This window comes from Sceloporus occidentalis, unplaced genomic scaffold (genome assembly GCF_023333645.1).
Source record: "Sceloporus occidentalis isolate IW3139 unplaced genomic scaffold, rSceOcc1.0.p SCAF_3, whole genome shotgun sequence".
Classification (NCBI taxonomy): Eukaryota; Metazoa; Chordata; class Lepidosauria; order Squamata; family Phrynosomatidae; genus Sceloporus; species Sceloporus occidentalis.
Genome location: NW_028316983.1, coordinates 117,415,755 through 117,439,387, shown reverse-complemented (window position 1 = coordinate 117,439,387; position 23,633 = coordinate 117,415,755). Strand labels below are relative to the sequence as shown.

Below are 23,633 nucleotides of genomic sequence, written 5' to 3'. Positions count from 1 at the left end.
GTTTCTTTCCTGGAAATGAATTGTCCTTATTCACTAGCAAGTTTCTTAAGGCTTCACAGTGTTGATGGTATTAGTTAAGAAAGCTGAATGCAGAACACCTTGGTCCCTCTCGGTGGCTGAATGCGACACAATTCAATGTTGTGTCCTTGAATGGATGACAGTGATTTATGTCACTCTGATCACTGAAATCAGGCAACAGACTCCTCTGAGCTTCCTGTAACCAGAATCAATTTGCCCTGGTTTAAATATTCCAAACTGACACTTACCATATCCAATACTCTAGTTGAACTCCTCTTTACCTTTTAGTGACTGACTGCTTTTCCTTTACATTTACAGACAGAGTGCCTGGATTGGATTGAAACCTGCAATCTTCTTCTGTCTGGAATGAAGACTTCTCCCACTACCTTAGTCAGTCAAGAAGAACTGATCAACCTGTTTGGGTTAGAGGTAATATGTATTATTATTTTGGTTCGGGGGAGATGTTGACTTCATCTTTTAAGATTCATGGATAAACCCATTTCCCCTTCTGCAGTGGAATTTCCTCAGAGATGAACACTTGAGCAACCAGATTTGAAAATTGAGTTTGTGTATATGTTCCAGTGACCAATCAGAAAACAAAGCAATTGCAATAGCAAGTACATTTCTATGCTGCTTATCAGCATCCTAAGTGGTTTACAATGTATAAGCTAATTGCCTGCAAAAAGCTGGGTACTCATTTTAGCAACTTCGGAAGGATGCCAAGCTGGATCAACCCTGGAGCCCCTGTCTGGTATCAAACTCACAACCTTGTGGTTTATGAGTGAGTGGCTGCAATAAAGGCATTTAACCACTGAGCTACCAGGGCTCAAAGGACACTAAATGCAAGATAAACAAGTGAACAAAACTGCCTGATCTGACAAATTGACATCTTTCACTCCTTGAGAGAGCACTTCTAAAATGTGCTGAATCTCTTATCTGGGTTAAAGTTATCACACTTTTCTGGAAGCTTTCTTGCAGTGGAAAAAGACATTTATTTGCTATAGCATGTGATTTTTCCCTAAGTGGACTTAATATGGGCTTCATGGGAAGTCTGACAGCTGAGGCACATATCTGGGCCTGAACAGACAGGCCAAAATAAAGCTGCTTCGAGTCACTTTGGAGGTATGCTGTTTAAATGATGCATGCATCCTAAAAGGCCGGAAGCCGCACCAAAGCCATACTCCAGTCCTAAGGACTGGGGCGCAGGTTTGGCACAGTTTCTGGCCTCTAAAGATGTGTCATTTAAACAGCATTCCTCCAAAGTGACCCGAAGCAGCTTTATTTTGACCTGTCTGTTCAGGCCCTCTGATGGATTTCCATTGTGGGACAGAAAATAATCCACAATTGAGAGTACTAATTCTTCTTAATGCTGCTGTAACACAATGTCTGTCTAAAACAAAGCTTGTCATTGGGGGTCAATTGACACAGTACTGGATATGGGAGGCAGATTTTATATTACTCATAACCATGTCTTCTATTCATCATATCCCTAGTGGAGTGAAGGAGACTCATTGGAGAATGCCACTGAAGTGGGATGCCTCTGGCTTCTGCTGTCCCTAGCTTCTGATCACCTAGCTATTGACCACTTCATACCCATTCTGGAGTCTGGTTTTTTTTCTTTTTGGTTGTTGTTGTTGTTGTTTGTCATACTGTGATGTTGCCCAGTGTTGGGAACTCATGGACACCATGGCTGCCATGGGCCTGTCCCAGCTAATTCAGGGTCCTACGCATTGTGCGGGTAATACTCTCGATTTGGTCTTCTGTTCTGATGCGGAAAATCCATGGGTGGAAATATCTGATATTTCCCCCTTGCCATGGACGGATCATTTCCTGTTTGAGGTGAAAATCAAGGTCTCTACCCAGATCCCTCCCGGGGGTGGTGGACCTATTAGGATGGTCCACCCTCGAAGGCTAATGGAACCTGACCGGTTCCAGGAAGCCCTAGAGGGACACATGGTTGGAAGTGACGGCGATTCTGTTGATGCCCTGACTGGTATCTGGAATACCGGTCTCTCGAGGGCTATACACAGTATCGCTCCCAAGCGCCCTCTCAGACCCGCTTCCAAACGTAAGCCCTGGTATACGGAAGATCTCCGGGCAAGGAAGCGGGAGCTGCGACGGCTAGAGTACCGTTGGCGGAAACACCTTCGCTTAGACGACAAGACTCTCCTAGCCCAACTGTTAGAGGACTACGGAGAGGCGATATGAGCAGCAAAGAATTCGTTCTATGGTGCTCGTATCGCGTCCGCGGAGTCGCGTCCAGCAGAGTTGTTCAGGGTAGTTAGGGAGCTTACTCAGCTCCCCCCTACCCTGAACCAGATCCTTGAACCTTCTAAGGCCTGCTGTGACTTATTTAATGACTTCTTCGTGGATAAAACTTCTCGGATAAGCGAAGGTCTTAACGCCGACATTCAGGCAGAACCTAGTGTAGAGGCGTCCAGGGCCTCCGTGGACTTTATTAAGCTGGATTGGTTTGAGTTGGTAAGTACCGAGGATGTGGACAAGATCCTCGGAAGTGTTCGGAAGACAACCTGCTCTCTCGATCCCTGTCCCTCGTGGCTAGCAGCCCAGGGGGGACCGGCTGTAACTTCATTGTTACGCCGGATAATTAATACATCTCTGAGGGAAGGGCAATTTCCATCTGTTCTTAAATTGGCCGTAGTAAAACCTTTATTAAAAAAGCCCTCCCTCGACCCCCTGGTGTATAATAATTATCGGCCAGTTTCACTGCTGCCATTTTTGGGGAAGGTGATCGAGAGGGCGGTTGCAATCCAGCTTCAGGGGGTCTTGGATGAAACGGATTATCTGGACCCATTTCAAACTGGCTTTCGGGCGGGTTATGGGGTTGAGTCGGCCATGGTCGCCTTGGTCGATGATCTCCGTCTGGGCATCGACAGGGGAAGCGTGTCCCTGTTGGTGCTCTTGGACATCTCAGCGGCTTTCGATACCATAGACCATGGTATCCTTCTGGGGCGCCTGGCAGAGGTGGGAATTGGGGGCACTGTGCTCCAGTGGTTCCGGTCCTACCTCTCCGGGAGGTCCCAGATGGTGCAGCTGGGAGACGTGTGCTCCGACGAGAGGGCCCTTAAAACTGGGGTCCCTCAAGGAGCCATTCTGTCTCCCATGCTATTTAACATCTACATGAAACCGCTGGGAGAGATCATCCGGAGACATGGGGCGCGGGGTTATCAGTACGCTGATGACACCCAGATTATTTTCTCTATGTCTCCGACTGATGCAGTGACTGAGGATGGCGTCTCTCCTCTCGTGGCCTGTCTGGAGTCAGTAATGGGCTGGATGAGGGAAAACCGACTCAAGCTGAATCCAGAGAAAACGGAGGTACTCGTGATAGGTTCCCCTGGTCCAGGAATGACGGTGGTTCCACCTCTCCTGAACGGGGTCACGCTCTCTGTGAAGGACTCCGTGCGCAGTCTGGGGGTGCTTCTTGACTCGTCCCTTCACCTGACTGCTCAGGTGAATGCGACGGTCAAGAGCACCTGTTACCAGCTTCGGCTTATTCGCCAGCTGCGCCCATACCTGGCCCAGAGGGACCTTGAAACTGTGGTACATGCCCTGGTAACCTCGAGATTGGATTTCTGCAATGGACTCTACATGGGACAGCCCTTATATCAAACCCGGAAGCTTCAAATGGTGCAGAACATGGCAGCTAGGCTGGTCACTGGTACGTCCAGGGCCAGCCATATAACACCGGTCTTAAAAGACCTCCATTGGCTGCCCATTCGCTTCCGGGCGCAATATAAGGTGTTGGTGATAACCTATAAAGTCCTAAATGGCTTGGGCCCAGGATACCTGAAGGACCGCCTCTCCCCGTACATTCCGCCTCGCACCCTCAGAACATCTGGGCAGCAACTACTTAGGGTTCCCGGGGCGAGATTATCCTCCACCTCTAGGAGATCTTTTTCCATCGCCGCCCCGGCCCTTTGGAATACGCTGCCCATAGAGCTCTGCTCAGCTACCTCCCTGGCCCAATTCAAACGGGATTTGAAGACCTACCTGTTTCAAATAGCATTCCCCGATTAAGTCCCTATAGGCCCTCCCGCCGCACAGGCAATGGATTGGCTAACCCGGGGGCTTTTGCTTTTGCTTTTGTTTTGTTTTTTGTTTTTGTTATGATTTCGTTCATTGTATGATGTATGTAATTTTTGGTATGGTTTTAATTGAATGTTGTGTATTTTAACTGCTGTAAACCGCCCTGATCTTATGGAAGGGCGGTATACAAATAAAATGTTTATTATTATTATTATTAATTCTGTGGATTACATTCAGTATCACCATTACCATTATGGCCCAAAACACACTGCAGAAAATAATCCAGTTTGAGACCGCCTTAACTGCTCTGGCTCAATGCTAGGGAATCCTGGGAGTTGTAGCTTATTGTGGCACCAGAGCTCTCTGCCAGAGAAGGCTAAATGTCTCACAAAACTACAGTTTCCAGAATTTTCTAGCATTGAGCCAAGACAATTAAAATGGTGTCAAACTGGATTATTCCTGCAGTGTGTTTTGGACCTATATTTGCAGCTGAACCTTTGAACCAGTAGAAGGTGACACCAGTGGTGTTCAAATTGTTGGGTAGGACCCACCGGGAGAGGGCATGGGACTTCTTCAAGAGGGTGTGAGACTTGGAGGCCCTGATCCCTCCTCTTTCTCTGCTTCCCAAACCTTTCCTGTCCTGAAGAGAAAGGCAAGGAAGGTGCTTGGAGACTCAGCATGCACTGTTTCCTTATAAAACATTTATTTTGCCTTTCGCCAGCAAGTAAAAACATTTTATGCGGGCAGGCATTTGGTGTATAACACATAGCTGAGTGTTTTTTATGGAGTAGGTGGGTTTTTAGTTATGTTTTTAATGTTTGTATACTTCTGTGTGATTTTATATTGGGTGTAGATGCTTTTAATTGTTTTGATTTCTACTGAGATTTTAAAAGTTTTGTCTGTGAGCTGCCTTGGGTCCTTCTGGGGAGAAAGGCAGCATATAAATGAAACAAACAAATAAATATAAAGGGAGGTGGTTTATGCTGATACTCCATCTTCTCTATAGCCCCTGAAAATCTGTACCAGAAGAGATCCCCTATAGAACAAAAGGGTGGGGCCTGATGAAAAACAGAGTAAAACTTTTCTTACTTGCTCCTTCTTTTACTAGTGGTCTATAGGAATCAAAAAGTCTATATGTTCAACATTGGGTGTAAGCCTGTATGTATATTTAGTACTTTGTGCATCCAAAGTTGCAAAAGGCTTCATTGAACTGACTTCAGAATTTGTCCATTCAGTAGCTCTGTGAGGTAGTGAGTTGCCTAGGCCCACTCAACTTAATGAGTTGCCTAGGGCCACTCACTGTTTTACACCCATTACTATTTTCTGCCCATGTATATCAGATCCCTGTGCATAGAGAACTGATACTTAGTACTGAAACAATTCAATTTGCAATCAATAATCCAGGAAAACTAATGGTCTCATGTAAATTTCTTTGATAGCTGGTTTGTTTAATTTTAATCTCATCCAGAAAGACTCCAGGGAACAAGTTCTGTACATAACTAAAGTGAATACTTGACAAATCATCCACGTAAATTCCCTATCATGACCCAGTAAGTTGGTCAGAGGAGCCAATTAGCCAGTATATCCTCACAAGAAGTTTTACTTAATTTTAATGTTGTTGATAGTATGTTCAAAAAAGAGAAATTTCTAAAAGTGGAACTGAGCTAAATCTCTGAGTGAGAATTTCGTGACCAACTTTTTTATATCCACTGCAGGCAGTTCAGCAAAAACGTCAGCTGCCACCAAGGCCAGAAACTTACCTAGAGAGCTCCTTCCACGTTCAAACAGAACAGGCTCCAAAGGAAGATAAGAAAGATAAAGAAGCTGGTTCTTCGAAAGAAATGGAAAAGCCAGAAGCACTGGAATCAGAAGTGAGCTTTCCCATTGGAAAATGGATAGAGCTATCTTCCTGTTTAATCAAGACTATGTGTATGCCATGTGACTGTTGTATACATATGCAGTATTTGATATCTTCCACACAATTTGATATCATCAGACTTTAATGTAGTGTTTTTATAAACGGAAGAGATATGTTTCCATCCCTTACGACTGGGGAGAATAGGTTTAGGTTACAGGACATTTGCAAAGACTCACAACACAGTGGAATTTAATGGAAGGCTTCCAGTGAATTATATTCAGGGCAGTTGATGGAACCAGCAGTGATGTGGGCTGTTCTGTTGCTGATAATAATGCATGGAGGATCTACTTCCATCAGATGTCACTAGGAATGAGGGGTTGATGCAGTAACTATATTGCCAGTGTTAGGGATGTATGAACATTTAATTGCTGTGTAATTTGGTTCCACATTGTGTTAATAACATGCCCTGCTATTCAGATCATGCTTGCTGATCCAGCTTTGCCATGATCACTTACCACTCACAGAATGGTGTTCTGTATTGTTACCACATTTGGAAAAATGTTGATATTACAATGAGATTCTGGTCACTAAACTTAAAAGCAGTTTTTTGCTGCATATTTTGGATTCTTCTAGTGCCAAAAATAAATAGAGACAGCACTGTTGTATATCCCTTGCTGTATGTACTATATTCACAAAGGATACGATACTTCTTTCTTCAGTTTTCCATGCAAATTCCTTTTGTTGAGAAAGCACCCCACTACAAAGTTGTAGATGTAATGCCACTTTAAATGTTATAGTTTCCCACAAAGCATCCCAGGAACTTTGGTTTGGCTTAGTATTGAGAATTCTCTTGGAGTTGAGGTTATTTATATCTGTAAAGCAAATAAGACCAGACTCTTCAAACTTTTCAAATCATCTACAGTTGCTACTATTTTTCAGCAGTAGATAATCCTTCCTAGAGTTTTAGTATTTCTGATCCCCTTCCAAGGTGTCTGTGAACACCCTACCCAAGATGTGTACACCACATGTACCCCACAAAGAAGAATATAGACCTTATCAGGAACATGAAAATGGGTAAAGACTGTGTTGATATTCATTATATTGTAGCATACATAATTGGAGCTTCTTTAGTGAAAAGAGTTTTGCTTTCCTGAATGAACAAGGAACAAACATTGTGCTGTTCATTCCTGCCTTTTTCCTTGCAGGAGACCCCCTCTATGCCCAGCACAAGCATTGCTGTCCAACCTGAAGGGGCTGAGATCATTCACCCAGTCAGATACATTGGTGATGATGCTAATGTGTACACCAGGCCTCTGAATGTGGAAGAAATCACAGTCTCAGGGGTATGTACTTAGAAATCATTATATAGAGCCATGCGGCGTTATTTTCAGACTAGGTGAGATTTCATCGGCTGATGTTCGATTTTTTCAAGGGCATCAGAGAGGGGGATGGACAACCAGATCTGACCCATTAATTAAATCCAAAGAACTGCTATTGTGCAGCATAGTTCATTAGCTTTATATATCGGGGAACTTTACAGATAATAGTGAGAGCAATGCCAGTTCAGTTTGTTCTCTTCCAAGGCTATAGTAATCTCAGCATTAACACAAAGCTCAGTTTGGTTAAAACACTGGAGAATGATTCCTCTTCCAGACAAAACCTGGTCATGGCTCTCTGTGTAAGTGCACTATTTGTTGGTGAAGGGACATTAAAAGACATTATGGTTGAGATCAAGGATAAAAAGGCCATGCCTTCTATCTAAAAGAAAGATAACAGACATCAGGATAAGTACCTGGGTCACTCCTTTTGCCCTTTTCACTTCTTTTTCAGGCCCAGGGATTTCTGCAATCTCAGACCTACATGATCCAGATTCCACGTCTAGCCCAGAATACAAGGAACCCAGCCCTACCCTTCCACTCAAGGAAGTCTCACACCAAACCCAGCAAGATTTCTAACCATCCATTTTGGCTGGAGGGAAGGTTAACCCAATTTCTCCTGATCTTGTAGCGATTCATCATGGATTGCTAGATTCTGGATTCTATTGCCCATGCCTGCTCCCTGCCTACCACCCATCCCAACATTTCTCAGTCACCAGTATCCAAGCCAACCCAGAAAAGACAGGTGGTCATGAAAGCTATCCAACATCTCCACAACAAAGCAGTAGATCTGGTGTCTCAAGTGAGTGTTTTCCTAGTGTTTAACTGGAGAGGAGATTTTCGCTCCATTCTGGACCTCAGATATGTAAATAAATGCATCACATACAAGAATTTTGGGATGGAGTCACTCCAAACTATTTAGGAAATCATCAATTGGGAAAGTTTCTCTCCTCTTTTGATCTTATAGATGCCAGTCTTGATATCCTCATTCAGCCTGCTCACAGAATTCCTTTCCAATCCATTCAGATCAAATGGTAACAATCACCATTCCAATTCAAGGCTCACAAAAAGGACATCATATCTCAATCCAGACAGAACATTCTCCTGAGGGCTTATATGGACAGTCAAGCAGGCCTAATTCCTCTCTTCCAAAAAAGGGTGCATATCACCAAAACTAAAAAGGCCACTAGACTGCTCTGCTCCTCAGACATCATGTCCCTTTGCTCACCTGCTTAGGTCTCTTAATAGCCATAGTCCCCTGGGCCAGGTCTCATTCTAGACCTATCCCATGGCTTTTCCCTCCCTTCCAGGGCCACATTGCTCTCAGTCACAGTATTTTGATCACTCTCATTCAGAAGTCTGGCTGCCAGAAACAGCCCTTGGCGTTTACCTCTCGCACCCTAGGCTCCAGCTTCTTGCAGGAATGGGAAGAAGGACTGCTTACTGTAGCAGAGGGACATTTATTTGTTTATGGGGTTTATATCCTGCCTTCCTCCCAAAATGGGATTGACTTGCAGCTTCAGCCTGCCCCGATTGATCCCACCACCACAGATAAAGCAGCAAAGCACCACACTGGTGGACAAGGAGGAAGAGGCAGCAGCTGCAGCTGGGGACTCAGTAGTACAACCATTGCTGCCTTTGCTCCCTGGTGCCACAGCTACTCCTCGTCTGCACCAGATCTGATAGTGGCCATGAGCCACAGCTTTCAATAGATGGGTGCCTCCTTCTCCAGACACTTACTCGTTTTACCCTCAGGGAGCTGGAGATATCATTAGTGTCATTGCCACCTGGGCAGGGGCAACGGCTGCAAGACATTCCTTGCTCATCCTGCAGCTACCAGGTGGCTGGGCAGGCTTGCAGGCAGTGGTTTCACTAGGGGATGCCTGCAGTGGTGCAGATACATCCCAGGAGAGTGGGTGGCAGCCTTCTGGGTCCCACATGGCAGTGGCTGTGACTTGAGAGTGGAATGTGGGGTGGGGAAGTGGCTGCCTTCATAGTCCAATGTGGCAATGGTCATGTGGGGCTTGGAAGGCTGGGGGGGCTACTGAGAGGACCGAGCGCATCCACACTTTGCTGCTGTGGTGCCATTCTACATGCCATGACAATGAGGTGGGGAAGTGCCCTTTTGGCCCTGCCCCTGGAAGCCTTGTCCCTGGAAGCTCTGCCTCCCCATGCTGGGTGCCACCCCAGGCAGGGACACCATTGCTTGAGAGGGCAGGAGAGAGCAGCACCACTGCCGCCACCTGAGTTGGCTGCAATTAATGGGTTTCCATGTGCAGAAGACTTGGGTAGGAAAGGCACTGGGATCCAGTGGTGGAAGGATAGAGAGAGGAGTGGGGGACTGGTGTTTGGCTTTCCTGAATAGTAATCCTGGCAACACATCTAATACGACTATCCCATCGATTACTCCATGCCCAATCACTTGTTGCTTATTTTAATTGGATTTTAATTAGATTATTTTAATGTTTAATTGTTTAATTCTTGTTCTAGGGAAGGTAGGGAAATGGGAATGTTGAGAATTTTTATGAAGTTTTAATATGTAAGCCACCTCGATTATCTTTGATAGAGAGGTGGGATATAAATAAAATTTTATTATTTTATTATTATTTATTGGCATGGAGCTCTCCTTTGGCCCAAGGCTGGAGACTGTCACCAACAGCCACTGCTGCTGCATCTCATGTAGATCTCAGTTCAGCTGGGTGATGGTGAAGGAGGAGCAGCAAGAGCAGCAGCCACTACTGCGGCTGCCACTTGTGTATTTTGTCTGTAAACTCAGCCATGCCATCTACTTCCTTCCCTCCTGTTCTTCTCTCCCTGGAGAAAGTAGAGCCCAAGGATGTGGTGCCTTGTGGCTGAGGCTTATGGCCACCTTCACTGCTGCCCTGTCATGGTGATGCTAAAAAACTTAAGGATCTTTGAGCCTTTTAGATTTCAGAATTTCAGATAACGGATACTCAACCTGTATCACACTCAATTTCCTTTTTGTGCTCATAAATGCCCTTTTTATTCTAGCGGGAGTTGTATGCCAGCCAATGGACCAATGAATTCTCAAAAAGGGAATTTGAGATGCTGGCTTCACTGGAAATTCTGGAAGAACGGCTTTTGTGAGTAGTAGCCATATTATTCATTGCAATTCAAGTTTCCAGTGCATAGAGTGGTATAATTTGAGATAATTAGGAGGATTATTCTCCTTGAAGGAGATCTGGTCACCAAAATGTTTATATGTAATCCTTGGCAACCCTGGCAATTTCAATCTAGATTCAAATAGTGTAACGTTTGCTGACAGTTTTGTACATAAAGGGAAGAAAGACATTTTCAAAAGAATAAGAGATTCATAAATGCATGTTCTTGTGCATGCCTGAGATATTAGTGTGCCATGTAACTGTTAAGCTTATGTAGTAATGACTTTACTGTACATCCTAAAAATCTTGTTAGTCTGTAAAATCAGTTTATAAAGAGATCTTGTAGCATCTTTGAGACCTACTGAAATAAAAAAGTTGGCAGCATGAGCTTCTTCAGATGCATTTGCTTAACAATCCCACAGAGGCATACCAGAAGGAATTATACAAGTTACTTAAAGAATTTTCCATGGAGGCATAGAATCGAATCTTTATTGACATGATCTTGACACACCCCAGGAGTCTCAGCCAGGCACAGTCTAACACATTCTATGAATGTCTTTATTAGCACAGGGAAATATGCACTTGCTTCCCTGTCATGGTCCAACTTAGTACTTGTTGGGTTCACTCAGTACTTCAGAGTGAACCACACAATTACTGAAGTTTGTCCTTTTCTGCTTTGGTAGCCACTCTTTTGGACACTATGAAATGTATGTGGGATTGACAATGGATGTGCTCATTGAACATGCTCCCTCTCCTGAGGTATTCTTTGAAAGGAATACTTCTTTCAGTGATACTTGCAATGATACTTCTTGGTGCCCACTGTTGTATAGTGCCAGGATGAGTGTGGTTTAGGCCCTGAAGGGACACACAGTATGATTTTCAATTCCTCTTATACTGTGTGAGCTAACACCATTTGCAGAAAATGTAAGTGCATCACTTCTGGTCACTTCCTAGGCTGTTGGCAGGGACAAAGAGCTATTTTGAGTGGGGAGTCCCTCAAAATATGGTGTACATGCCCCACAAAGGTTTGTTTTACACTTAAAGGCTGGTTTGTTTGTTTATTTTTAGGGGGGCTGAAAATGACTTTGGCTGAATTGGGAGTGGAGGTTGGGCTTTGATAAGTTGTAAGGTAGGGCCAGCCTACAGACTGTATGCAGCCCTTCAGAGTAATTTTTGTGCTCCCCAGGGCCCCCTAAGGTGAAATAAAATTGCCTCCCAAAATTGAGTTTTAAAAAATTTGTTCTAAAATGCCCCAAAATGATCTTTAGGGAATGTGGAGGGAATTTCCACCCCATGCTCCCTAGGGGTCAAAATGAAATTTTCCAACATTCCCCCATATTTTTTTTTTGCCCTAAAATGCCATCTAGGGGTGCAGAACGCCCAAAAACATGCCACTCAGTCTCCTAAAAGCTGTTTGAGGGCAAAAAAAAACCCTTTTAAATTTTTTTACAGAAGCAGGTGTAGTAGGGAGTGATGCCCACCAAAGTCTCCTGGAGGGCTAATGTGGCCCCCTAGTCTCCCACAGTTGCCCATCCCTGTCCTAAGCATGCTATTTTGGGTTTTCTACCAGCCAGTTGTAGAAGTAAGAGAACCACGAATATCTCAAGCATAATGACTGATTTCAGACACACAGAGACAGACTGCATTACCATATTGTGTTCTAATACTTTATGCAGTTTTTCTCTAGCCTAGCTTTGACACTGGGCAGTAGAAGCAAGTTTTAAACTAATGGGGAAAATCAAAGTAAAATAATGGTAGGACTGCTTTCTGCACACTTTTCTTTTATGTGAAAAGAATTCCCTCCTATTTTTCATATGCCAATGGGAAAACCTTTGTTCAAGATCTGTGCACTTGTTTAGTTTGACCCTATGGCAGTTACCATAATTTCTTGGCCTGGCTTACCTGTTATTTGCTTAGAGTTTACAGTGTTCCCCTGCCCTGACTTTTGTTCTTTCAGAGAGGCTGAAAAGCGGGCACAGCAAGCTGAGGAAAAATCTGAAGCCCTTCATGAGGAGTTGGAAGAAGCTCTGACAAAAATCCATGATATGGAGGGTGAGGAACAACACCTGAAGGAAGAAGAGGAACCAGAGCATGAACTAGGTAAGGCTAAAGACTCCAGAGAAGCCACAGGAGATTGTTTAAAATGCAGCTTTGTATACCAGGCATACCTTTATTTTAAAATATTAGGCATGAATGTCACAAATGTCAGGGTAAAAGAATTCTAATCTGAGAGACTAGGGTTTTTTATGTACAGAAAGAACATTTTGGTGGAAAAAAATTCAACATTCCCTCTGTCCACTTGCAGTCTGAAATACACTTTGTTTTTTTTGTTTTTATATATATAAAGAAATTTTATTAAAGATTGTAACATTTGACAATACATTTAACATTACATAACACATATAAAATAAAACACCACACAAAATACCCATTAAACCTAAAAGGAAGAAAAAAAATAAGGAAAAAAAAATAAAGAAAAGAGAAGAAAGATTAAAAAAAAAGAAGAAAAAGAAAAAGAACCTCCTGTCACATCTCATTCATTCATTCCTAACATTTAAAACATCATATATTTAGACTACACATAACTAAAACAGTCCTTCCAATCCCTGCATTTAAGTATCGTGATTAATAATTTCTTTTGTGATCCTAATCTTCATAGTTCTATTTCATCGTATTTGCTACTTTATCTATAAAGTCTATTTCTAATGTACTCTAAGATCTGTTTTTATTATCTTAGCTATTTTGTCTAATATTAATATATACATATTTAAATTCCATATAATTAATTAAACCATTGTTATTGTGTCTTAATCTATATCAGTTTTCAAATTATTCTTTAAATCCTTCAATGAAAAGTTCTTTTCTCCCTTGTTGTAAAAAGATCATCACTTCTTTCCAGTCCTCATAGAATTCTTCCATGTCTTCGTTGTTAAGTAGTCTTGTTAGTTTGTCCATCTCCGCTAATTCAAAAATTTTAACAATCCATTCTTCTAAAGTTGGTATGTTTTGGTCTTTCCAATTGCGTGCCAGTATGATTCTTGCTGCAGTAATCTGATAAAAAATTATTTTACCATGTTTTTTTTCTATTGTTTTTTCCAAAATATTTAACAGGTATAATTCAGGTACAAATTTGAGATTTATTTTCAGTATGTTACAGATTGTTTTGTGAATTAACTGCCAATATTTTTTAATTTTGGAACAGGTCCACCAACTATGAAAAAAGGTGCCTTTATCTTTTTGACATTTCCAACAACTATTGTCTAATCCATATATTTTAGCCAATTTTTCCGGTGTTATATACCATCTGTAGAACATCTTATAGTAGTTTTCTTTTAAATTTTGACTTCTTGTATATTTTAATATTCTGTTCCAGGTAAACTCCCATTGTTCCAAATCAATATTATGACCTATATTTTGTGCCCATATTATCATATTACTTTTGATTGTTTCCTTTTCTAATTCGATCTTCAATAAAAATTTATATATCCTTGATAGCAGCCCTTTATTTTTGAATTTTAGAATGTTCTCAAGTTCCGAGTCTTCTATAATTGTTGAATTGTTTTTTATATCTACTTTAAATTTTTCTTTTAATTGTAATTTTAGGTACCAATGTATTTTATAATTTTGATTGTGCAATTCATCGTCCGTTTTAAATCTATGATTGTTTGATTCTTTTGTTAATAAATCTCTATATCTTAGCCAATTTTCTACTACCCCTTTTTCCCTCCAAAGAAAGGCTTCTTGTGGTGAAGTGTCCATTGTAATTTTCTCTCCAAGTTTCTTTCTAACTTTTTTCCAAACCCGTAGCAATGGTTTCCTAATGCAATGGTTGTTAAATTCTCTATCAATTTCTGCTTTGTTATAGTACAAATAGGCATGCCATCCAAAACTTAAATTATCTCCTTCCAATTTTAATAGTTTTTGTTCTTTCAATTCTAGCCAATTTTTCACCCATGTTAAACATGCTGCTTGGTAGTAGACTTTTAGATCTGGAACCGCCAAACCTCCTCTTTCCTTGGCATCTTGAAGGGTTTTCATTCTAACTCTGGGTTTTTTCCCTAACCAAATAAATTTTGTCAAGTCCCTCTGCCAATTCTGGATTGGTTTTTCTTTTGTTATAATCGGTAATGTTTGGAATAGGAATAGTATTTTTGGTAAAATGTTCATTTTTATACATGCTATTCTTCCTAATAAAGAAAGTTTTAAAGATTTCCAATTATCGATATCTTTTTTTATTTGCTTCCAAAGTTTGGTATAATTATTCTTAAATAGATCTATATTATTTGTGGTAATTTCTATTCCCAGATATCTAACTTTTTTTGTTACATTATAGCCAGAAATTTCCATCATCTCTTTTTCTACAGTTTTGTTTAAATTCTTTGTCAATATATTAGTCTTACTTTTATTTATTTTGAGTCCAGATATCATTTCAAATTCTTTTAATTCATTTATTAGAGGTCTGATGCTTATTGCAGGATTTTCTAGGAAGATAGCTAAATCATCTGCAAAGGCCGGTGATTTAAATTCGATCCCTTTATTATTAACACCTTTGATTTCCTTATTCTGACCTAATTTTCTGATTAATATTTCCATGACCATAATGAATAATAAAGGAGATAAAGGACATCCCTGTCTTGTGCCTTGTTTAATTTTTACAACTTTAGTTTTTTCTCTATTTATAATCAAGTGTGCTTCTTGTTCTTTATAAATGGCCTTTATCCAATTCATAAATTTGTTTTTGATTCCTACCTTTTTTTAAAATTTCAAAAATTATATTCCAATTGACTATATCAAATGCTTTTTCCATATCAATTAGTATAATAGCCAATTCTCTGTCTTTTTTGTCTTTAAATAGTTCGATAATGTCTATCATAGTTCTTATATTTTTTTTCAAATATCTTTGGGGTAAAAACCCGTTTTGCTCCTCTCCAATCCATTCTTTAATAACTTGCTTTAATCTGTTTGCTAATATGGCCGTAAAAATTTTATAATCAGTGTTTAATAAAGAAATTGGTCTATAATTTTTAATTTCTAGTGGGTCTTTTCCAGGTTTTAGAATTAAAGTAATATTGGCTTCTTTCCAGGTCTTTGGGAATTTATTAACTGTAATGTTGTTTAACATTTTCTGTAAGGGGGTAATTAATTGATCTGCTAATTTTTTATAGTATAATGTTGTAAAGCCATCGGGACCTGGGGCTTTCCCTGTTTTTAAATCTTTTATCACTTGAAGGATTTCCTCTTTAGTTATTGGTTTCTCCAAATTATCAATTTGTTGTTCAGTTATTAATGGTACCGTTATATTATCTAGATATGTTCTAATTTATTGTATATCTATATTCTGTTCATCATATAGATTTTTATAATAATTATGGAAGATATCCATGATTTTTCCTTGGTCAGTCACCTCTTCTTCTCCTAATTTAATTTTTGTTATATAGTTTTTTTCCTTTTCTTTTTTTAGTCTATACGCTAACTATCTACCCGATTTATTCGCATTTTCAAAGTAATATTGTTTTGAAAATTTCATTTTTTCCCCCACTTCCTCAATTAAACACATTGATATTTGATTCTGGAGTATTTTAATTTCATTCTCTATTTCTCTGTCTTCTGGGTTGTCTTTAAGATCTTCTTCTTTCTTTTTAATTTCCGCACTGATTTTATTAATTTTTTGGTTCCTTTTCTTCCTTTTCCATATGTGTTCCTGTATAAAGAATCCTCTCATGACAGACTTACCTGCTTCCCAAACGATGTCTTCCTCCGTTCCTTTTCCAGAGTTATCCCTAAAATAATTTTCTAAGGTTTTTTTAGCTAGTTCTAACGTATCGGATTTTTAAAATAAATTGTCATCTAATCTCCATGAAAAGGTTCTCCCTCCAGTTTTAATTTCCATCGCTATTGGGTTGTGATTGGATATGATTCTCGCCAAAGTTTCAATACTTTCAATGTTTTTCGCCCAATTTTTAGTTATAAAAAACATATCCAGCCTAGAAAACGAATTATGTCTATGTGAATAAAATGTAAATTCTTTTTTATCCCCATATTTGTATCTCCATGCCTCGATTAAGCCTAGGTTTGTTAAATTTATTAGGGAGTTTACCTTGGACGTTTTTGATTATTTTTTTTTATTTTCTATCTAAAACTGGGTTCATAACCCCGTTCCAGTCCCCCATCATAATAATATCTTCATAATTTAAATCTAATATTTCATTCATGAGTTTTTGATAGAATTCATTTTTTTTTGTTTAATGGGCCATAAACTCCGATTATCAATATTTTTTGATTATCTAGTTTCACTTCTATTCCAATATAGTTACCTTCATTGTCATTTATGATTTCTACAGATGGTATATTTGATTTTACGTACATTACCACCCCCTTTTTCTTTGATTCATTAGCAGAAACGTATTCTTTTCCCAGGCTCCTATTTTTCAACAAATGTGTTTCAGATTTTCTGATATGAGATTCCTGGAGGCATATTATATCCCAATTTTTCTTTTTTAAAAATTGAAAGGTTTTTTTACGTTTTTTAGAGAGGTTCAATCCCTTGATGTTCCATGATAATATTTTAAATTTCATTTTATCCCTCCAGAAATCCGATTGTCTATGATACTTATCTTAAGTCTCGTTCGGTACTTCTCCTTCTTCTTCGCTCTCCTCAAGTGTTCCTGAATTGTCCTTCTGTTCTTTTGGATTGTCGTTTTCTTCTTCTTCTTCTGAATGTTGACTCAGGATGTCCGTTTCCTCCGGTGTTTGATTCTTCTTCAAAACTCTTAAAAATTCTCTAGCCTTGCTCAATGTATTAATTCTCAGTCTTTTTTTCTTGTAAGTAAATGATACACCTTCAGGTACTTCCCATTTGTAGGGGATATTATGCCGCTTTAGGGATGCAGTCAGTAGTTTGTAGTCCGCTCTCCTTCTCAATATTCTCGCGGGAATATCTTTCAAGATCATCAGTTCCTCCTTATCTACTACGAGTCTTTTTTCGTAACTTTTTTCTAAGATCAATTCTTTAGTTCTTGTCCTTATGAAATAAATCGAAATGTCTCTAGGTAAGTTTCTTTCTCTCGCGGTCCTTGAATTAATCCTGAATGTCTTGTCCACGTCTTTAATTAAGTCCGAGCATGGGATCCCCACAAAATCAGCCAAAATTGGAATTATATATTCGTAAAGATTTTCGTTTTGTAATTCTCTTAGACCTCTGATCTTAAGACAACGTTCTCTAGTTTTCAACTCAGCAATAGCTTTCAAGTCTTTTTCTTTTTCTTGTTCTAATGACAGTTGTAGTGTTTTGTCTTCCAATTCCTTTGTTCTAACTTCCAATATCTCCACCTTAGTATCTGTTGTCTTTAAGTCCTTTGTTACTTTTTCAATGGATTGTTTTAGACACTTGATCTCTGTCTTGAATTCTCGTTTCAAATCTGTCTTCATATCCCTCATTTCCTGTCTCATGTTTTGCATTTCTAGGCCCAATTTTTTAATTTCCTCCAAGATTGTCGATTGTTCAGTTTGTTTAGTATTGAGTTCCAAGGAAGGTCTTCTATTTTGGATACTGGTCTGTGAAGTGGCGAACTTTCTGAGTGACATTGCCATCTTCTCTTCCTTGTATTTTGTTTTGTTTTATTATGTTAGTTTTATTTGTTTTTTCCTCTTAAATAGTTTCAACACAATCACTATTTTGTTGTTGTTTTGTCTCTTTAAAATATTGTTTTTCACTTATAGTTCTTTCTTATCTTTCTGATGTTATTTTTATAATGTTTTTTCCTTGTTGAATTAGCACCTTCTTACCACCAGATGTCCTAGTTTGCTCAATTAACAAAATCTGTTTTAAAATGTTCTTCTTTTCCACTAGACGTCGCTGTAATCCCAGTTCCTAAGTCAAGTCTTTTATTTATTTTAAGTGTCCTTGAGTTCAATATTGTTTTGGCTAGTTGTTTTTTCTTATCTTTAAAGCTGAAATGTCCACAGTAGTAGTCCAGCTTGCAAATTTTAATGTTGCTTTATATTAGATTTTCTGGCCAATTTTTAAGTTTCAAGCCCTGAAAGTATTCACATATAAATCCAGAGATCTGTCCTAAATAATTGTTGCAGTTTGAATATAACTATCAGTAAATATTAGTTTCCCCACTTGGATTTTAAAGCACAGTAGGCAAGAATTTCTTTATTTCCTTTTTCTTGTTTTCTGTTGATATTATTTAAACAGAGCTGAGCTTCTCTTCTCCCCCTTTTTTTTCCTCTCACTATCCTTCTTTTTGAAGTTAATAGTATTGAACTTTGTTATTATTATTGTGAATATATATATGTATATATGTTTTTAAAGGGGGGAGACCAATTATACAGTTTCTTCCCTTTCCACAGAATATGTTAGCTCTCCTCTCTTCACTTCGGCTGTTTATACAAGATATAGGAAAGAATTCTTGTTATTAAGTTTCATTTAGTTATTATTGTTGCAACTCTTTTCCTTCTCCGCACTCCACCGCTTTCATTTCTTAGAGTACTTAGTTCCTAAGATACAATGTAATTTGTTTTAGTAGCTTATTCTATTGGACTTTCCTTTGGTTTTCCCCTGAATGCAAGGATTTTTTTATTGTTAGTTAGCTTACTCAGTCTATTGTATAGTTGGTGGTGGTTTTTCGCCGGTCGCTTTACACGGCTTCCATCCGCGCGGTTCCTTTTGGCTCCGTCTCCTTCTCCCTCCCCTCGCCGCGGCAAGACGGGTACCTCCGTCTCCGTCTCCGCGCCGCCGATTTGGGGGGTTTCAGGAGCTCTCCGTGAGCCAGGTAACCCCTCCTTTTCAAAGGATAGGGAATCCCCCTATTTTTCTTGTGGATTTTTAAGTTTTGAGTCGTCAGATTTAGGGGGAAGCCCCGCACGGAGATCTCGTCTTTGGGAGCCTCCTAAAGGCGATCCGCCATTGCCACCGTCCCAACCCGGAAGCCTGAAATACACTTTGAACATTCAAAGTCTTGCATGTGTGTCAGGGAGAATTAAGGATGCTTTTGTCCACTGAAATAAGTGGGTGTCTTAGGGTCCATTCACACTACCAAAATAACCCAGTTCCCAACACCTTTTGTGGGGGGAGCACAGAAGAACCCACTTAACCTGTGTCCTTAAGAGGATCTTTTTTAAAGAGCCGCAGTGATCCAATTTTTCGGTAGGGTGGGTAAGCTGTCAAATTGATTTGGATTGTGCTGCATTCTTCCTAGAAATGGATACACCTCCATTTTAAACTGAAATGATGACAAGTGTGAATGGCAACAGGCTTAAAATGCCATGGACAGATTCAGAAACGGAAAATGTGGTTGGAGCATGGATCTGGTATTGCATCACTGCGGAGATCCAGATCTCTTCAGGATAAAAAAGTGTGATGCCCCCTTGGTGCCAACTGATTGCCTGGCACCAACTTAGATTTCTCATGTATATCTGTGAAATGTGAGCATATTTGCAAATGTATGTATCATGCAGATATATTTGTTGCAGAAGAAGTGGTATACGGCCATGACTCTCTGTCAAGGTTGCCCTTGGAGTTAAACCCTAGATGTATGACATATGACATTTCCCTAACATAGATTTTGAACCAAGCTTTCTCATTACCAGGCCCATTTTGTCCTTGCTGGCTCCCATATTAGCTGTATGCTGGAATGTAGATCCTTAGTAATTCTGTGTATTTCTCATTGCAGAAGTCCCTTCTAAGAAAAAGCTTGATACATCTTTACAGCCTGGTTCTACTAAAACAAGCACGCGTGTTAAGAAATCCACTAAACCTAAACGCTGATGAGGAGGATTAGAAGCAAACCTTTGACTCTTATGCATAGCACAGTATGTGGGTTGTAAATCTCTGGAGTTCAAAGACTCCCTAACAGGTTCTGTATCAGTAAATACATGGACAGGAATTTACTAAACATTCTGGGCATGTTTCCTGAGTGTTATTATTTATTTAGAAAATATTCAAGGTCCAGGATGCAGTCTCAGTCTCAGTCTCCCTCCCTCCCTCTCTTAAACTGGTCACAATGCAGGGTCATCCAGGGCATAAGGGACAATTTCGCAGTTGCTTTTCAGACCATGCTGTGCACAAATCGGACAGACTCCAGACAGAAAGTGAGGTGATTCAGGAAATAAGCATTTTCACAAAACTACCATATTTGCATTTCCATTTCATTTGTGAATTCGCTCTCTTCACATAATTGCAGCAGTCTGAAAACCAAGTTCCCTATCCTCCCCATTCCCACATTTCTCAGGGTCCCTTGCTGTGCCAAGGAGAGGGAGAAAGCCTTGTTCTTAAAGGGACACACACACAACTCTTTCCCTCACACAGCTGGTTTCCTTCCTCCTGCAGCAGGGAACAGCTGGTGAGAGAGTAAGAGAGAGGAGGTTTTGGGATTCCTCCTGTAGAGGGAGAAATGGAGGACATGTCCTGGAAAAGGAAGGCATTTGGGAGGTTCAGCCCCCGCTGGAATCAGGCAGGTTTGTGGAGCAGCCATCTCCTCTCTCTCTCTGATGTGTGTGTGTTTGTGGTTTTATGGAAGCTTGCAAAGGAAAACATCAGCCTTCCTTCATCTGAAACAGCTTCTGGGGCAAAGAGGATTTTCCTCCCCAGTTTCCCTTTCCTTTCTGGAGCATGTGTGTGTATGCACTTGTGGAAATGACAGTTTGGAGCATGCGCAAAAAAAGTAATGTGCTTTTAACCCCTTGTTGTGCGCTGTGTGTGATAAGCATTAGTGAATTGGCTTGCTTTTCCGGGATGCCAACACTTTAATCATTTTTGGGATGGAAACACATAGGTTCCCGTGTGATAAAAGTCCTATGAGAGTTTTCATATACAGTAGTTACTTAGAATTATGTCTTCACTTTTCCTAATCCTTTGGTATATATAGAATACATGGGCAGGAAGGTCCGTTTGCATTGAGTGGGTGAAGCACCAAAAATCTCTGTCGTCTTCCACATCTCTCTATGGTTCAAAACACACTGCAGAAATAATACAGTTTGAGACCACTTTAACTGCCCTGGCTCAGTGCTAAGGAATCCTAGGAACTGTAGTTTACTGTGAAACCAGAGCCCTCTCACAGAGAAGGCCTCACAAAACTACAATTCCCAGAATTCCCTAACATTGAGCCAGGGTAGTTAAAGCGGTCTCAGATGGGTTTGTTTCTGCAATGTGTTTTGGACCTCGGTGAAGAAAATAAAGCCAGTTTGCTGTTGTAAATATCACAGGTCTTCACTGTGATACTGATGAAGGAGACACAACCTGTACACTAAAATAGTTGAATTAAAAAGAAATGATGTTCAAATGATGAGCAGTGGCGTGAGAACATACCAGTAGCCATTCACAGTCGGAATCATGAATTATGTACTGTATTGCAATGCCTGTGTGTAGCAACCTCATTGACCATTTACATGTTATGTAAGTATATGATATATTCTACCTACTTGTAGGCACCTATGTCTTAACAACAGAGGAAAATGTAATACTGGAAGAAACCCTACATATGTAGACCTATTCCCATAAGTTCTATTACAGCCTTGCAAGCTCCCTCACACAAGCTTTCAGCTATATGACATGTTCCCTCTTTTCAGTGCAAAGGTATGACTGTCTTGAAAAGAAAAACATTTGTCCTGCTAGTTGTGACAATGGTTTCACCTTTAGAATATTTTGAACACAAGAACACAGGTTTGGCAACCATCTACTCTGCAGATTTAGTAGACTATCATTTATTATCAAATTAAGAAATGTAATAGTTTGCTTTGTCAACCAAAGCCTCCAGAGGTGGTACGCAAACTTAATAGAATAAAATAAGGTCACATTTTAAAAATCTGATTACAAAAACTGAGATTGCTGTAAAAACACAACAGCAAACCAAGAGTTCTACTTTCTTAAAATACCTCACAAGGCCTGGTTAAATATAAGAATGTTCACCTGCTACCGAAAATACATCAGGTTGGTATATATAAGTTTAAGTTTTTATACTTTATTCTGTTGTTCAACATAACACCCCATTTGCAATTTTGATTTCAAAAGTTCTTCTATCAGTTGTTTTGGTTGGGATCAGCACAAAAACATGTATGGAGCTGAAAGAGAAATAGTTAAGGAAACAAGTTTTAATGATGGATTTTCTCGTTGCAGAGCACTAGGAACAATGTATGATTGTCCAGCCGCTACTGCTTTCTATTTCCTTTGCTATTACTAGAGATTGCCAGCTTGTTTTCCCCTTGTCTGCAAAATCAGGTGGACTAGAAGCATACACATAACTAGAAAATGAAACAGTTTTGGGACATGCTGACGGAGCTGCCAGCTGGTATTGAATGGGGCCACCCAGGCACATTCCTTGACCCTTTGCTCAAGGAGTTGGTACAGCTGGTGTATGTCCTTTGTTGGCATTAATAACAGACAGAGCTACTCCCTGAGCTAATTAACAATTTAAATAAACAGACAGGAAAGAGCTTTCATAGCAAGTTCCCAAACTTCATTTGTGTTGTGCGAATGGGTCAGCCAGTTCAGATAGGATGCGTCATAGCCAAACCCAAGATGCCGTGTGGGTGTTGGGTAATAGCCTAATTCACTTTGCATTGCTTTTGTGACTCCACCACTCATCATCACTACTTGTGCTTATCTTCATATTATGCATCGTGTCTGTACTGAAAGACAAGCATGAAGAATTTAATGAGCGGATAATAGTAAAGGTAAGAGGGTTAGTTAAAATCACTTCCTGAGGACCCATGTGTTATTGTCTAGCTCTTTCTTCAAGATGTAAAGAAAAGCATGCATGGTTCTCCCCCATCATTTTATCTTCCCAACAACCTTATAAAGCAGGTGAGGCTGAGGAAGCAAGTGGCTCATAGTTAATCCTGAGAGCTTTTTGGCTGATTAAGGATTCGAACCAAGCTCACCATATTTAAAACCAGTCAATGCTCACAATACCACAGTGGGCTAAAGATTTTTTAAGCTGTATACAGACCCACCAAACTGCCTGCCAATCATATATAAACATAGACCATTGAGACTGGCTGTACTTCCTATTAAAAAGGAGCAAAAGCTGGAGCTGAAAAGTTGATCTTCCATTTGCTCAAAAAACCCATCTTCTTAACATTTTAAGGTGGTAGAATTCAGAGACATGTTAGTCTGAAAAATCAGTACTCAAAGGGATCTTGTAGCACCTTGAGACTAATTGAAAGAAAGAAGCTGATAGCATGAGCTTTCATAAACTTCAGTCTACT

General features: G+C 40.0%; 1 protein-coding gene across 6 annotated transcripts in view; it reads left to right on the top strand.

Annotated features, from left to right (window-relative positions):
* LOC149316618 (axonemal dynein light chain domain-containing protein 1-like) overlaps nucleotides 1–20,306 on the top strand; it is a 59,341-nt gene extending 39,035 nt beyond the window's left edge. For 4 of the 6 annotated variants that reach the window (XM_089515935.1, XM_089515932.1, XM_089515934.1 and 1 more), the window contains 6 exons: nucleotides 337–447; nucleotides 5,784–5,939; nucleotides 7,132–7,269; nucleotides 10,315–10,406; nucleotides 12,382–12,524; nucleotides 20,102–20,306. In XM_089515935.1, the coding sequence (XP_089372061.1) occupies nucleotides 337–447; nucleotides 5,784–5,939; nucleotides 7,132–7,269; nucleotides 10,315–10,406; nucleotides 12,382–12,524; nucleotides 20,102–20,196 (735 nt within the window). In that variant the 3' untranslated portion in view covers nucleotides 20,197–20,306. Of the gene's footprint in view, nucleotides 1–336; nucleotides 448–5,783; nucleotides 5,940–7,131; nucleotides 7,270–7,756; nucleotides 8,105–10,314; nucleotides 10,407–12,381; nucleotides 12,525–20,101 lie in introns of those variants that run through there. The other 2 variants (XR_016280509.1, XM_089515937.1) reach the window with 2 other exon arrangements.
* The last annotated feature ends 3,327 nt before the right edge of the window (nucleotides 20,307–23,633 follow it).